We start from the raw sequence: 14,481 nt of genomic DNA, 5'->3' as shown, positions 1-14,481 counted from the left end.
TCGGATGATCTTTCGCCCAATTGAGCGAAATTTTGGTCAAGCTTTTAATCTATGCTCTCCCTACGCTACGCTACTCTCTTGGGTCAAGGTAAACGTGACGTCTTTCGCTTAAATGCGTGCGCTGCGCGCCGACTCTCTTTAGAAAGCTTTTCGGAAAGCTTGCAGCTTACGATCCACTTTCGAAGTTACTACGTATCTGCACTTTTAAGCATTACCAAAAGAAAACTGTGCTTATCCGTGATGTTCGATACTCTTTCCCTAAATTCGGCCCCTACAAATTACACGCAAAGTAATGGACGACGTCCCTTCGGGCTCTCCTGCCTGATGGGTGGCTTCGACGGGGATGGCAAGCCGCATCTGTACCAAACCGAACCATCGGGCATCTACTACGAGTGGACGGGTTGCAGCACGGGGCGTGCGGGCACCACGGCGCGCGAGTACATGGAGAAGCATGCGGGCGATACGGTCGACTCCATGGACGAGCAGACGGCCGTCAAGCATGTGGTGCGCACCCTGATGAGTGGCACCGAGCTGAGCGAACCCCAACTGGATGTGGCTGCGGTTCAATCAGCCACTCCGCATGGTCGAGCGCCAGGCTCTGGACGATCATATTTGGGCTATCCGTGATGAAATCGAGGCGGAGGTCAAGACCAGGGTGGTGCCTAACAAATTATAAATCTGTAGATTGTTTGTGTAAGTACTGTAGTGTAATGCCAAAGGCTCTATCTATCTATAGCAATTCCTCACCCTATTCTTCTCTTTCTGGCAATTCAATTTCAGCCTCCGCGCCGCACTCCTCAGGATGGGAGCAGGCTGGTAGGATGGGGGCGAAAAGTAATCAGCAGGAAAAATGTGTAAGCGGGCGAATCACTTAATTTGTCTCAAGGGCATTTATTCTGCACTCTCCATCTTGGGTTTTTCTCACTGCCTGTCTGTTGGATGGAATCGGATGGGGATGGGCAACGAGCCAACGGAGTAACCAAGTTAAAAACTTTTAAGCGAAAATGGTAATTGAATTTGCAGCAACTACGGAGATTGGAGATGGGAAAGATTCGCAAAAACACACACATGCGTGTGGGGCAGCGTCAATCTATTTCATCGCACACGGTGCCACACGCCTTTTGTTCCCCAGGCAGTCGTGGACTTCCAAACTTTCTGATGCTAACCAATTTCTGGTTTCGAGTGCTTCAATCAACTGCGTATACTCGAATGGGCATTGCCGAAGGTGTAATCTTTGGGTATGAATCAGTATAGTTCGTTAAAGCGGAGAAGCGACGGCAGCTCGTTCTTTTATTTAAAGATTGACACACGAGTGCAGAGGATTATCGCATCGGTCAGTGGATAGGCTCCACGAAACAGTAGTTGCCATGACTGCCAGTGGCTGTTATGTCTCCCGATTTGTCTGCATGGGTAACCTCACGAATGATAAGGTGCATCAGGCTTCTGCTCCCCGAGATCGTCCAATTAATTCAGACACACGCACTCCCATAGCACATATCGTATATCGAAGCATCGTTTCATTTCGTTCGTTTCATCCCATCCCTGTTTCATTTTCAATCAGCTGTGTTCTATCAAGCGAAACTTGCTTAAAGTTTTACACTAACTCCGAACATTTTTTAAAGAAATTAAAATGTCTTGCACGTCGTAAGATCTTTGAATTCCGTTATTATAAAATACGTTTTGCACGTTTTTTTTTCTAAATCTTTGGATACCATAATGGATCCGGAGTTTTGCGCCAACAATTGAATCGGAGAGACTGTACGGCCTGATCCGTGCCCGCTACATTATGACGCCCCCAGGCATCGATGCCATGCGGCGGAAGTACGAGTATGGCGACTTCGGGATCTGTCCCCGAGTCTACTGCCAGGGCCACCACGTCCTACCCATTGGGCTCAGCGAAAAGTCGTACGAGTCCACGGTGAAGATCTTTTGTCCATGCTGCCAGGATATCTACCAGCCAACGCGGATCAGCGCCATGTTAGATGGCTGCATGTTTGGGCCCAGCTTTCCCCACATGTTTCTTATGGAGTTGCCCTCGCATCGCCCAACGCCACCCCAAGAAAAATATGTGCCTCGGTGAGTGATTTGTCCCGATCTCTGCCTCTCACCCTCACCCTCGCTCACGCCCTACTCTCTCTCCATTGCAGTCTCTATGGGTTTCAGCTGCACAAGAGCGCTTTGGAGCCAGTTCCAGATTCAGCTGCCAATGAGTCCGCCTAGTGCTTCTTCCGGTCTTAACTACTTACCATTTATCATCTGAATGTAATTAACCTTAAACAAATCTCAGTGCATGGATATCGCCAGCGCCAGCAGCACACTCACACACTCACACTATGAAGACACTGCAAAGAGTTCGCTGGCAATATCACGCACTTGATTGATCTCAATAGCTCCTTCGTTCTTACTATTGTAGAGGTATTGTAGAGGTACTCCTAACTTAATCGCATTTAGCGCTTCATGCTGTATATAGAGCTGCCTTTCAACTTGTTGCAAGACTGCGAGTATGCTGCCCCTAGAAGCTGTTAGATTGCGCAATCAAAATCCACTTGCGAGCGCCGACCTGCTAAGCCCATAATGGGCATTACCCGGCGGGGCAAGGATGCCCGATGCTTGCCGGCAGAGCTCCAGTAAGTCATTCTCTTATTATTATTTACTGCCGCTCTGCTGCTTTCAGCTGCCCCACTCGAAGCGGTTTCCTTCGTCGAGTGTCGAGACGGGGGGCCAGGCGTGGTTCTCGCTCTTTCTCTGTGGAGGCACTCACACTTTTCACACTTAATTTCATTAAGTAATTTTTCATACTGGTACTTTTATTGAGTCTTGCAACTGGCGGAGCGTGTAATGAGCAAGCGATGGAGATTTTGCAAAGAAAGATACCATTTCGCTTTACATTACAATTGACAGCGTGCTTTTCATTGCTCAATTCACAATGTGTTTTCCACTTTTCCTTGTCTGTTGTTTTCTCTTCTTGCTGCCACCTGTGGATGCTGCTCCCTTTGTGCCATACCTCTTCTGTAAGCTTTTTGCTAATCAAAAGACACGATTGGAAAACAATGCGAATTCACTCCGGCTAGATGATGCATTGTCCTACCAGCAAAAGCCTAAGTAATTGAACATCCCGAGAGTCGGAGCATATTCTTTTATTTATACTAACTCAATTTCATTCGGTACATAGATTTTTGACCACCGTATACGCTCATTCGATTAGAAATAGTTTATTTGTACAGCGAAAGTGCGGTCCGGTCCAAAATGCATTTCGCTAGAATTTCGAAACATTAAATTGCATCGCTGCCAACTCAACAACTCCACAATTGCACCTGTGTATATTTTTTTCCAGGATGTTGTTTTTCTGCGCCATTCCGAGAACTTTCAGCGGAAATATTATTGTTTACGAGAGGTCACAACCCTCTTCGTTGGGCAAACAATAATCGAAATTGGACAATATGTACTATACCTCTGCAATCTCCATTGTTTTAGGGGTACAACGATAGTACAAACAAGCTGATGCAGGTCCTTGTGCAGTGGAGTCAAGCCTCTACTTTGTAAGAGGATTTGGTTTTAATTATCTTAAAAACATTGATGTTTTTGCGTCATTGCTAACACTGTCATACCTGCACTATATACACTATGTCGCAAACGAGCTTTCTGGATTAGATCCCAGGGTCTTCGGGCTATGGCGGTGGCCGGACCCAAAAGTGGCCCAGGCCAAAGGCCACAGCCTAGCGCGACAGGAATCATGTCCCGAGACGCGTCCAGACGAGCGCCGATTTCCAAGCCGAGCTGCATTCTTATCAACTCTTCAGTTGCCCCCCCTGTCTAGTGCTGGTGCATGCCTATTTAAAAATGCACAAACCGTGTCCGCTGGATACAGGAATAATCGTATATTCAAGCCTCAAATATGTATCATAGCATTGGATGCTTTCCACAATTTCTGAACTGAAGGGATATTTGACAACATCCCGATGGCTGCTGACCCCTGCCCAAGCACGCCCATAATGAACCTTTAATATACTAAATTGATTAACTTTGCCAGCCGGCAAACTTTTCACAACTTCAGAGCGGATGCGAAAAAAATCCCAGTTGTGTTAATTTCGAGTTGAGCGCTCGACTGAGCCCCAAAGACTACAAAGCTCCTAAACGCTGGCTCATTAAGCCGCCGGGAGTTGGTCGCTGCTTTGCGCCGCTTGGTGCCTGTAACCGACACAGAAGAAAGGAGCACCGCCGTAATTATCCTGATGAGATTGCCCGGAAATTAGCGTAGAAGGTGACCCGGTGGTGACCCGGCCTGAGTACCGAGTTTCTCACAGAGTGAGCCGAAAGCCTGGTTAGCAGACTTCAAATTAAGTTATGGCCGGCTCCGCGGAACACCGGACATGTCTGCCTGCTAATAAGCTAAATGAAACAAAAAGGGGATGTCACTCTCAGCTGCAGTCACAAATTGATGAAGATGGAAGGCGACGGAGGAGACGAAACCTAATAACTTTGGCCACGCATTAATTTGAATTTATGGAGCATTTTGCACGGCCAAGCCACTCTAGGGAACATTGCCCGCTGGACAGGCCACTGCCCCACTGGCTTCTTCACTGCTAAACAAAGCGCGTAATGTCTGCCAAGTGCCATTGGAGGGAACGGTTTCTTCACGCCTTCAATCACAGCGCAGCGGCCTCCACTCTCACTCAGTCGAAAAAGTGGGGAGAGCGTACCGAACTCTTGCGCCAAGTTTAAGTGCTTTTAAAAAACCATTAATGTCATTTCCTTTGCCCTTTACTGTCCTATCCTTTCCTGTCTGCCGGTCTTGTCTGTGTCTGTGTGTGTGCGGTGATGGCGGCGGCGATCCGGATGGGCTGAGGGGTCGGTTGCACCCATTTATTCACTCTTTTACTGGCCTCGCAGATGGAAAAACATCAAAATACAACAAGAATACACTAGAAACGTGAATTTTGGAAGGGTCAAATGGGATTCGGGATTCGATTGATTGATATTTGTGGGGGTTGGCTCTAACGAGACTTTTTGTTACCAGATCCTTTCTGTTTAGGTGGGGGTGGTGGCTGGGGCAACGGTACCGCGCCCCAGGTTCCCGTGGGATTTGGGATAGCTGCTGGACGATTTTGTCCAGTGAGAGCCTGAGCCCCGGTTTTAGGCATTCCAAGAGTGGCACCACGTGCTTCTGTACCCAGAATGGATCCACGGTGGCTCGGACCTTGAGCGGATGCACGACGAGTTTTTACAGACACTGGTGGACGAGATTGCGGCAAAGATTCCCTCCGGTTTCCGGCTCCTGGGACTTTGGGGGGAGCATCCGGAGCAGCGCCAGCAGGGGGTTCTGGACGCGATGGCTTCGCAACAACAGCCGACTCGACTGTGGGTGCACCTCCTGCAGTTGCTGGTGCACTGGGAGGAGCGTTGGTCATCTTGGCCACAGAAGGAACAGCTGTGGCATCCAGCCGGAGTTCTGGCATGGGTGGAGGTGCGACAAGGTTCGGCAGGCTGGGGTACTTCGAGTAGCGACGAATGCCCTGCATGCGACTGGGACAGGCGCCCAGCGGTCGCGACTCCTCCTAGCAGACATGGGGGCCGTAGTCAAAGGAATCCGTGCTATCCACGGCGGGCATGCCGCGACGATGGAAACAGTTGATGGGACAGGAGGGCATACACGGCTTGTAGGGCTTCTCCACAGAGGCCATCTTCTTGATCTTGACGGCGTTGCAGTAGATCTGGTTGCGAGCATCCCGCTGGTTCTCGCGGCACATCTCCGCCTGCTCGTACTTGCGATAGGCGAGATCCGCCTGGGCGTGATACCCCGGCCAGCAGTAGTCCCGCAGCTTGCTGCGCTTCACGATACCTCTGTCCGGCTGCACATCTAAATTGTTTGACCGCGCATAGCGCTCGACTGCGGTTGCAATGGGGTAGAGGGGGCGGCCAAGCTTGCGGGACTGCTCCATGACCTCGACGGCCTGCGCGTAAAACTTCTTGTCCTCCAGGAGGTAGGGATCGTCGTCGCAGGCAGAAATGCGCATCAGCTCCTGCTGGCGCTGCGCCAAGAACTCCTCCCTCTGGCGGTGGAGGATGTCGCGCACCTCGGCCGTCACCCTGTCGCGGTTCCGTTGCTCGGATATCTCAAAGTGCCGGTTGGCCTCAGCGTTCTTCAGCCGGCGGGCCACCTCGAAACGTTGCAGCTCCCGCTCTCGCTTGAGCTTCTCTTCAGCCTCTCGCTTCTCCACCAGCTGGTAGGCCTTGCGCTGCTTGGCCAGCTCCTCCAGCTCGCACTGGCGGCGCCCCTCGTCCACCTGCGTATCGAATTCGTAGCGATCCTCCAGGTTGGCCTGGCGCTCTTCCAGCTTCTTCTTGCCAGCCTGCTGCAGTCGGCAGACGCGCACGGGTCTCCTTTGTGTGGGCGTTGTAGCGGCCATCCAGTTGCCGCGTGGCTACCTGGTAGAAGCAGTTGCGTCGATCATCGATCACGTCGCAAATGCGCTCATCTGTGGGGGTGGGGGATTGAGGGTTATTTTGCACTCTTCTCTAAGAGTTCGATGTGGGACTCACGCTCTTCTATCTCAGCCTTCTCCCTCAGGGAATCGCGGTAGGCCTTGCGATTGAACTCAATGCTGCGTGCCTTCCTCTCCTTGAAGGCCTTCTGCTCCTTGTCCTGCAGGCACTTGTACTGCGCCCGCTCCACCACCTCGTCAAAGAGGCGCTGCTCCTTTTCAGCCGCCATGAGTTTTCGCTTCGTTTTCGCTTCGCCGTCCTGAATGATGGCGAGACGAACGGCTTGTCGCTTCTCCTCCTCCTTGGCCGCAAGCTCCTCCTCGGTGATGTTAGTAAAGGGTATGAGCACCTCCGGACACATGATCTCATCCTGCTCCTGCTGGCGACGGGCGTCCTCGGCGATTTCCCTGTTAAGCGCATCATTGAAGCCCCGCTGATGGAGCCCCCACAAAGGGCGAAAATCTGTGGCATCCACAATTTCGACGATACGAAAAAACTAAAAACGCAGAATCGTAGAAGATGACTATATCTTCTAGAGTGCAAAATCTGAACCAGATCGTATAATTATTATAGCCAGAATCAAGAAAACAATTTCATTTTTTCTCGCCCTGTCTCTCTCTAACACACGTAGCATAGGCGGCTTTGCTTAGAGTAAAACATTAGCGCCTAGATCTCAGAGACTACAAAAGCTAGAGCAACCAAATTTGGTATCCACACTCCTAATATATCGGACCGAGACGAGTTTGTTTCAAAATTTCGCCACACCTCCTTCCGCCCCCGCAAAGGATGAAAATCTGGGGATATTCACAGATCTCAAAGACTATTAAGGCTAGAGTAACCAAATTTGGTATCCGCACTCCTGTTAGATCTCACTATGTGGAGATAATGTTTTTTATCCCCAATCGGCCGACTAATTATTTCGAATTAAATAAAACTCGGCGCAGAAATAAAATTACGATATGTTCTTTAATGCGTGCCATCCAAATTGCAAGTGTGGCTTGCCTGCCCTTTACATTGCCGCTCCGATCGCTAAGCGCAGCTTCGCTCGGCCGACGTCGGTAGGCAGACGCAAAGCGGAGATAGCGAAGAGCGAGCTGGCAGAGAGCGTTTAGCAGGGCAAGCAAGCGCAAAGCTTTAACAAACAAATGAGTGACATAGACATAAGTAACAAACAAAATAAGCGGCTGAGGGCCAAGAATTAGGTCTATTTGGCAAGCAGCTAATCGGCTGGGTTCTGCTCCGAACATTCACCCCCCGTTGGAAGGCAAAGGCTTTCAACAGATCCATTCTAAAGGGGCAGAACCGCTATTTTTCCAACGGCCCTCTTGAAGATGCTTGCTTGGGCGCAGCTGGCGGCTACGCTGGGATGATCGTCGAACGCAGCAATCGGCGCTTCTTTACGAAGGCGGCTTGTCGTGATTACGTCTTGATCATCGGGAACCTCTGTAATTGCATAGAATGGCAGGAAATTTGGAAATGTAGAAACTGTTGAAAGTTGAATTTCATTTGGCGTGGATATGTAGGTTTTTAATATATGGAAAAGTTCGCGCTGCAGTTCCTGATTCTCCGATCGCAGTTTTTCCACTTGCACCTGGCACTCGAGCAGCTGCTTCCTGCATTGCTGCTCTAAGTTTTGGTACTCCAGCGTTGTGGGTCGAAAATCGTCAATAGAGATGCACGAGGAATTTTCAAAAGCGGTTAAAGCTGCACGCTTATTCTCCGAGCTATCAATGCTTCCTGATACTATCCAACCAAGTTTTGTCTCCTGCAATGTTGGCAATTGGGCTGATAGTCGAATCTGTCCGACGCACATTAAATCGAAGAACAAACCAGAACCTATCAACAGATCGATACGTTGGGTCTTGGAGAAATTAGGATCAGCTAGTTTTAGATTATTCGGCATTGGCCAATCCTTTGCGTCTACGCCGAAGTTAGGCTGCATTTCCGTAATTGAGTTGGTGACAATTGCAGCGAAGGAAGCTCGATAGCTTGCGTCCTGGGATTGTACAACTATATGTACAGACTTGCTCGAAGGTAGAATGGAATCTCCGATTCCAGAGACGTGAACATAAGACGAGCGATGATCCAACTGCAACTGATCAGCAAGTCTAGATGTTACAAAGTTTGCCTGTGATGCAGAATCCAAAATGGCACGACATGGGATAAGTGCTCCTTAACGATCTGTTACATGGACGAGGGCAGTAGGTAGCAACACGTTCTGGCTAGGCTGAGATTTCTGGATCGAGGGGGGAGGGCTAGAACACCCGCTTGCTAGAAGCACAGTCGCGGCCTCTTGCTGGATCGATTCCTCGGCCGGTGAAGAGGAAGATGAAGCACCAGTTCCCGATGGAATGTGGAGTAGCGTGTGATGTTTGGCCTGGCAATGCCTGCAAAGTCCTGACCTGCACCTCTGCAATTCATGGCCTTTGTTGAGGCAGTTCAAACACAAGCGGCTCTTCTTTGCTTCTTTGTATCGTTCAAACGCAGAGAGATTCAGGAATGCCTGACATCTAGATATGTAATGCTCGGAGGAATTGCAATGGTAACATATGGGGTAAGGATGGTCGTTACTGGAGGTGATAAGGGTGACAGGGTGAAGATCAGCAACCCATCCGAAATCTCCTACGGGGTCGCCAAGGTCTGAAGTGCACGCAAGTGCGAATTGATTTTGTCGTTGAGCGCGCGCAAGCCGATAGCTGAGCCCTTCTCCACCCCTTGTAGCCCGAAAATAGCCTTGACGTGTGCCTGAAAATGTAACAGTTTATTATCGAATCGCAACACTAGCAAATTCAACGCCTTGTCGTAATTCTCCTCAGAAAGTTCCAAGGAACGAATCGTATCCAGCGCAGTACCATCTAGACATCCACGAAGATATTGGAATTTTTCGATGATTGGTATACGATGGTCTTTGTGCACCATTGTCGAGAACATCGAGTGGAATTCTGGCCAATCCATGTAGTTCCCCCCGAATCGCGGAAGCTGCAACTCGGGCATTCGAGAACGGCCTATACTTTTATAGGCGAACAACGACGAATTCCCCTCGAGAATATGCCGAGCCGTTGAATTGGCAACATTTGCCGTGCGAGCAGCCATCAACTCCCGCGACAGCCTGGACCTAACCTTCACATAAACATTCGAAAAGTCCAGTCGGGCATCATGGGCTAACTGCAGGAAATCCAGCCTTTCAAGGCTCGTTTGAGCGGCATCGAAATCCGCATTTATTCGCTCGATCTGCTCTAAGCGAGCTTGAAGTTCTGCCTCATCTAACTCGGCAAGCTCTTCCTTGGTGAGAAAGCGATCCATGGCCTATAGTTGGCGCGCGATGGACTCGGCCTTGTGCTTGTAGAAATCTACATCACTCGGCATTGCTGCGTTCGCGACATTGGTAGGCTCAGGTGCTGCCATGTTGAGGTTTTAAAAGAGTCACTCAGCACGACCGAAAAAGACACCCTGTATACGTATAAACGTGGGAACCGAAAGCAAAGGGATTACAGCTAATGCCTTTAGCTGTGCGGCTGTGCGAGCTGTCCGATTCCGCTTTGTACTCCGCTTGTGTGTATTAGTGAGTTCGCTGCACTGCCTACCGCACTGCACTGACTGAATTGTCGCGACAGAGAAATTAATAGCCAGCAATGCGTGTATGTAGGTGTATGTAAGTGTGTTTTAGCACCGAATTGTGCTTAACCGCCGAAAATTTGCTAGGGCTAACGAATGTCGATCGCGAATGATTATTAATTGACACTGCAACTCAGAGATCACGTCGGGGTCACCAAATTTTATGTGGAGATAATGTTTTTTATCCCCAATCGGCCGACTAATTATTTCGAATTAAATAAAACTCGGAGCAGAAATAAAATTACGATATGTTCTTTAATGCGTGACATCCAAATTGCAAGTGTGGCTTGCCTGCCCTTTACATTGCCGCTCCGATCGCTAAGCGCAGCTTCGCTCGGCCGACGTCGGTAGGCAGACGCAAAGCGGAGATAGCGAAGAGCGAGCTGGCAGAGAGCGTTTAGCAGGGCAAGCAAGCGCAAAGCTTTAACAAACAAATGAGTGACATAGACATAAGTAACAAACAAAATAAGCGGCTGAGGGCCAAGAATTAGGTGCTATTTGGCAAGCAGCTAATCGGCTGGGTTCTGCTCCGAACACACTATAAAACGTATATCTCAAAATTTCGACCCACCCCCTTCCGCCCCCACAAAGGACGAAAATCTGTTGCATCCACAATATTGAGGATACGAGAAAACTAAAAACGCAGAATCATAGATAATGATCATATATATCAGATTGCTGAATCTGGATCAGATCAGATCATTTTTATAGCCAAAAGGAACAAATCAATTTGCACTGGCTACGCAGCACCCGACGTCACGCTCAGACTGATTTTCTGTCTCTCTCGCACGCACTCCTTGTCGTGTCGTTTAATATTAGCGGCGTCTGCCGGAGGAGAGCCATACTGACTTAGTATCGGGTATAACTGTAGAGTTGCGGTCTCCGCAGCAACTCACAACGTTCCCCCTCGTTTAATCTATTTTACATTGCTATAGCACCATTGGTAAAAACAATCCCGATTATGTGAACAGACCACATTTCTAGCTGCTGCCGAACAGAATGAACGCTAAGTTGCTCTGGTGTGGGTTTTTACTGTTTTCTGCCTTCCTGGTTTGTAGTGTAAGATATTATAACTCATCGAAAATAAGTTTCAAGCTAAAAAGCAACGTGTTTCAGGAGGCACCCTTATTTAAAAGGACTAATGCCAAGTGTCCGTCGTACAACAAATCGTGGGTGGAGGTCCACTATTATCGCCTGAAATCTTACTCCCGGAACAAGACCAGTTTGAATATAAATGCCACCTTCCTACACCCCGCAAACAATATCTTTCTCCGACTTAAATTGATGAAGAGGGCCAATGGCTATAAGCCATTTCTTTGGGACTTCACCTTTGACGCCTGCGAATTCATGAGGAAACGGAATCATCCGGTGGCCAAGATTGTCTTGAATCTAATCAAGGATGTTTCCACAGTGAATCACACATGTCCTTATGTTGTTGTTGAAGGTTTGTTCTTAATCTTCAGTCTCTGATGCATTAATCTAAAGGGCTTGCAGGCTGTTAGCGATTTCCATCGCGTTGAAATACCCCTCTCAATGCCAACTGGGGAATATCTTATTTTGATAACTTGAATATTGTCCAAGTGACTTATGGATTAAAAATGATACTGCTGATTACCCAAAATATTTTGATGTTTACTTGGAAACAATTTGTTTTTTGACTGTCATTGTTTGATAATCGATGGCTCAGCGTTTATTAGGAGAAAAGATCAGCCTAATCAAGGACGTGTCCACCCTGAACCAAAGATAATATAAACAGTACACATGTATTTACTCATTATAGTAGCTCTTTGTAGCGAATGGCATTCATCTTACAGGAAACAAACTGTATTTCAAATGTGCCATTATAAGAGATGGCACCCCACACCATTATACCCCCTCACGACTATGACGACGGGTCAAATGATGTTCTTTCTTTCTTAAATCATGAAAGTGATAATTAAACCCATCTGGTATATCCAAATTAAATCGTTTTTCATCAGAAAAAACATCTTTAGATCTTTTGCGTTTTGTATCACTCGGCGCACAGTTGCTATACTAGCATTAACTTCCAAATTTGATCGAATTTTAGCCGCAGAGCACGTTGAGTTTGAGGCTTCTCGCAGAATTCTTCGCGTTTCCCAAGGCTTTTCTGTTGGGAGCTTTCATATTATTTCCATAATTTGATGGATTTCTTAAGAAATGAGATAAAACAGACTGGCTTTTACTAACTTTTTCGGCTTTCTGCCTGGTTGTAAGGTATGCCAATATTTTCGCTTTTTCCTCCGTTGTTAGAGCTTTACCACGACCGATTCTATATTGAAATAATTGAAAAGTGCAAGCGGTATTTAAATGAAACTTTTGGCGTGTACAGCTTTTCAGTAACTAAAGCCGCAGCCTCTGAGTCTATTCTAATGATCGCCTAAAAAGCTAATTTTTCGGCATACGGTGAAGCAAAATGGAAATAAATCATAACTGTAAAATTTCTGCATTCCACTCTCATTCCCCTATTTTGTCAACTATACTGCTTTAACAAACACAACAAAAATTTAGTCGAAAGCTTAACTTACAAATGAGAGAATCGAAGTGTAAAACCAAAAATTCATTGAGTCTATTCTATTGATCGGCAGTGTATTTTATGATTGTATATTAATGGATATAAGAGGATATAAGACACATGGCATTTATTGTATTGTGGGAAAGCGTCTTCAAATAGTTCCATAGTCCTAATGAATTCTAAAGTAAGTGTCGTATGCTTCGACAGCGCCGTCATAAGAAACCAATTAAAGCAGGCACACCTTAAATGTATGAGAATCGTGCTCACACATACAGTTAAATCCCAGAGTCATATATAGAACGAGAGCACGGCTGGCTCTAGAGCGCTGTCTCTCTCTGAAATTTTCTAGACAGGCGGAAGAAATCGAGCACAAAAATGTTGTACTCCTCTTACTATTTATATTGTCTTTGCCTGAACCATATACATAGGTACAAATGGTATATGCTGAGGGCTCACTTCAGAGTTTCTCACCTCACATCTGACCAACTGGAGAGTATAACTTTCATATCTATAGAAAACCGGAGTTTGCTATTAATGTTCACTTCAAATTTGAAGAGGATTTATGGGCAATATTTTGTTCATTCAACAAAGTTTAATTGGCCAGGTTAATTAGGTAGCAGATCGATTACCATATAACAGATAGTTTCGCTCGATTTCCTCTTATAATTTTCTGCATATTAATCTGTATCCAACCATCAACATCGAAGTTCTTCTATCGGTAGTCGTAAGCAGCAGCTCGGACCGGAAGCAATGAACTATAAACTGCTCAAGTTGCTGAACTCTCTTTTGGAATGGTTTTTTTTGCCATCTTTCTCATTGGCAGTGTAAGGTTCTATACTCGTATCTAATCGGAAATAATCTTCAAGCTAATAAGCAACGTGTTTCAGGAGGCACCCTTCGTTAAAATGACTAATGCCAAGTGTCCGTCGTACAACAAATCGTGGGTGGAGGTCCACTATTGTCGCCTGAAGACCTACTCCCGGAACAAGACCAGTTTGAATGTGAATGCCACCTTCCTACACCCCGTAAACAATATCTTTCTCCGATTTAAAGTGATGAAGAGGGCCAATGGCTATATGCCATTTCTTTGGGACTTCACCTTTGACGCCTGCGAATTCATGAGGAAACGGAATCAGCCGGTGGCCAAGATTGTCTGGAATCTAATCAAGGATGTTTCCACAGTGAATCACACCTGTCCTTATGTTGTATGTGTTGAGTGTTTGTTCTTAATCTTCAGTCTCTGATGCATTAATCTAAAGGGTTTGCAGACCGTTAGTGATTTCCACCGAATTGAAGTACCCCTCCCAATGCCAACTGGGGTTTTAGGCTTATTGCTTTTACTTAGATTAAACAATTTGTAGCTTAATCCAATTATGATTATGACAAATAGTAGTATTAAGCTTACATGTAATACATTATTTAATCGCGTATTTTCTATTACGATTTCTTTGGTTTGCAAATAAGACAATGGTTTAATTTTTGTTACGTTATTGTTGATGTAGATGCTTTGTGCAAATTCTGGTATGGAGTTGGATATTAAGAATTCGTTTAACTGTACACTGCAATTATGTATTTTTATTAATGCGTTACCTTCTACTTTTATTTCTTGGTTTAGGCAATCTTGGTTTAATATGGTTTTTGGTAATTTCCAAGTTAACAATATATTGGGTTCTATGAAACTTATTTGAAAGTTTTGGTGTGCTTTGGTGTATGGACATTTTGTTTCTACTTGTTTGACTATTCCTGAAACACATTCGTCATTTATTTTTCGTTTTGATTCTTTTTCATATACCTCGTTTTCTAGAACGTAATAATTGTTTTGCGTTAGGTCAGTGAGGATGTTATTATCT

At 46.6% G+C, this 14,481-nt stretch overlaps 4 protein-coding genes and 1 pseudogene across 4 annotated transcripts; 3 read left to right on the top strand and 2 right to left on the bottom strand.

The window, feature by feature from the left end:
- Window positions 1-1,561: 1,561 nt before the first annotated feature.
- LOC117193494 (suppressor-of-stellate-like protein) lies at window positions 1,562-2,387 on the top strand. The gene is made up of 2 exons (XM_033398245.1): window positions 1,562-2,076; window positions 2,148-2,387. Exons 1-2 carry the CDS (start codon window positions 1,787-1,789, stop codon window positions 2,218-2,220), a joined length of 363 nt encoding a protein of 120 aa, XP_033254136.1. The 5' UTR covers window positions 1,562-1,786; the 3' UTR covers window positions 2,221-2,387.
- Window positions 2,388-4,743: 2,356 nt separating this feature from the next.
- Window positions 4,744-11,076, bottom strand: LOC117192908 (annotated as a pseudogene).
- On the bottom strand, window positions 4,995-5,519 carry LOC117192909 (uncharacterized protein Rv2082-like). Its single transcript, XM_033397647.1, has one exon. The coding sequence runs from the start codon at window positions 5,517-5,519 to the stop codon at window positions 4,995-4,997; it is 525 nt and encodes a 174-aa protein (XP_033253538.1).
- A 21-nt stretch (window positions 11,077-11,097) lies between the features above and the next one.
- On the top strand, window positions 11,098-11,667 carry LOC117192907. Its single transcript, XM_033397646.1, has 3 exons — window positions 11,098-11,117; window positions 11,187-11,529; window positions 11,584-11,667. Exons 1-3 carry the CDS (start codon window positions 11,098-11,100, stop codon window positions 11,665-11,667), a joined length of 447 nt encoding a protein of 148 aa, XP_033253537.1.
- Window positions 11,668-13,422: 1,755 nt separating this feature from the next.
- Window positions 13,423-13,959, top strand: LOC117192906 (the record flags this gene model as incomplete). Its single annotated transcript, XM_033397645.1, has 3 exons — window positions 13,423-13,455; window positions 13,519-13,836; window positions 13,891-13,959. Coding segments are annotated over exons 1-3 (420 nt in total), but the record flags the coding sequence as incomplete, so codon positions are not given.
- Between the last annotated feature and the right edge of the window lie 522 nt (window positions 13,960-14,481).

This window comes from Drosophila miranda (assembly GCF_003369915.1).
Source record: "Drosophila miranda strain MSH22 chromosome Y unlocalized genomic scaffold, D.miranda_PacBio2.1 Contig_Y2_pilon, whole genome shotgun sequence".
NCBI classification, from domain to species: Eukaryota; Metazoa; Arthropoda; class Insecta; order Diptera; family Drosophilidae; genus Drosophila; species Drosophila miranda.
This window is presented reverse-complemented; position numbering and strand designations above follow the sequence as displayed.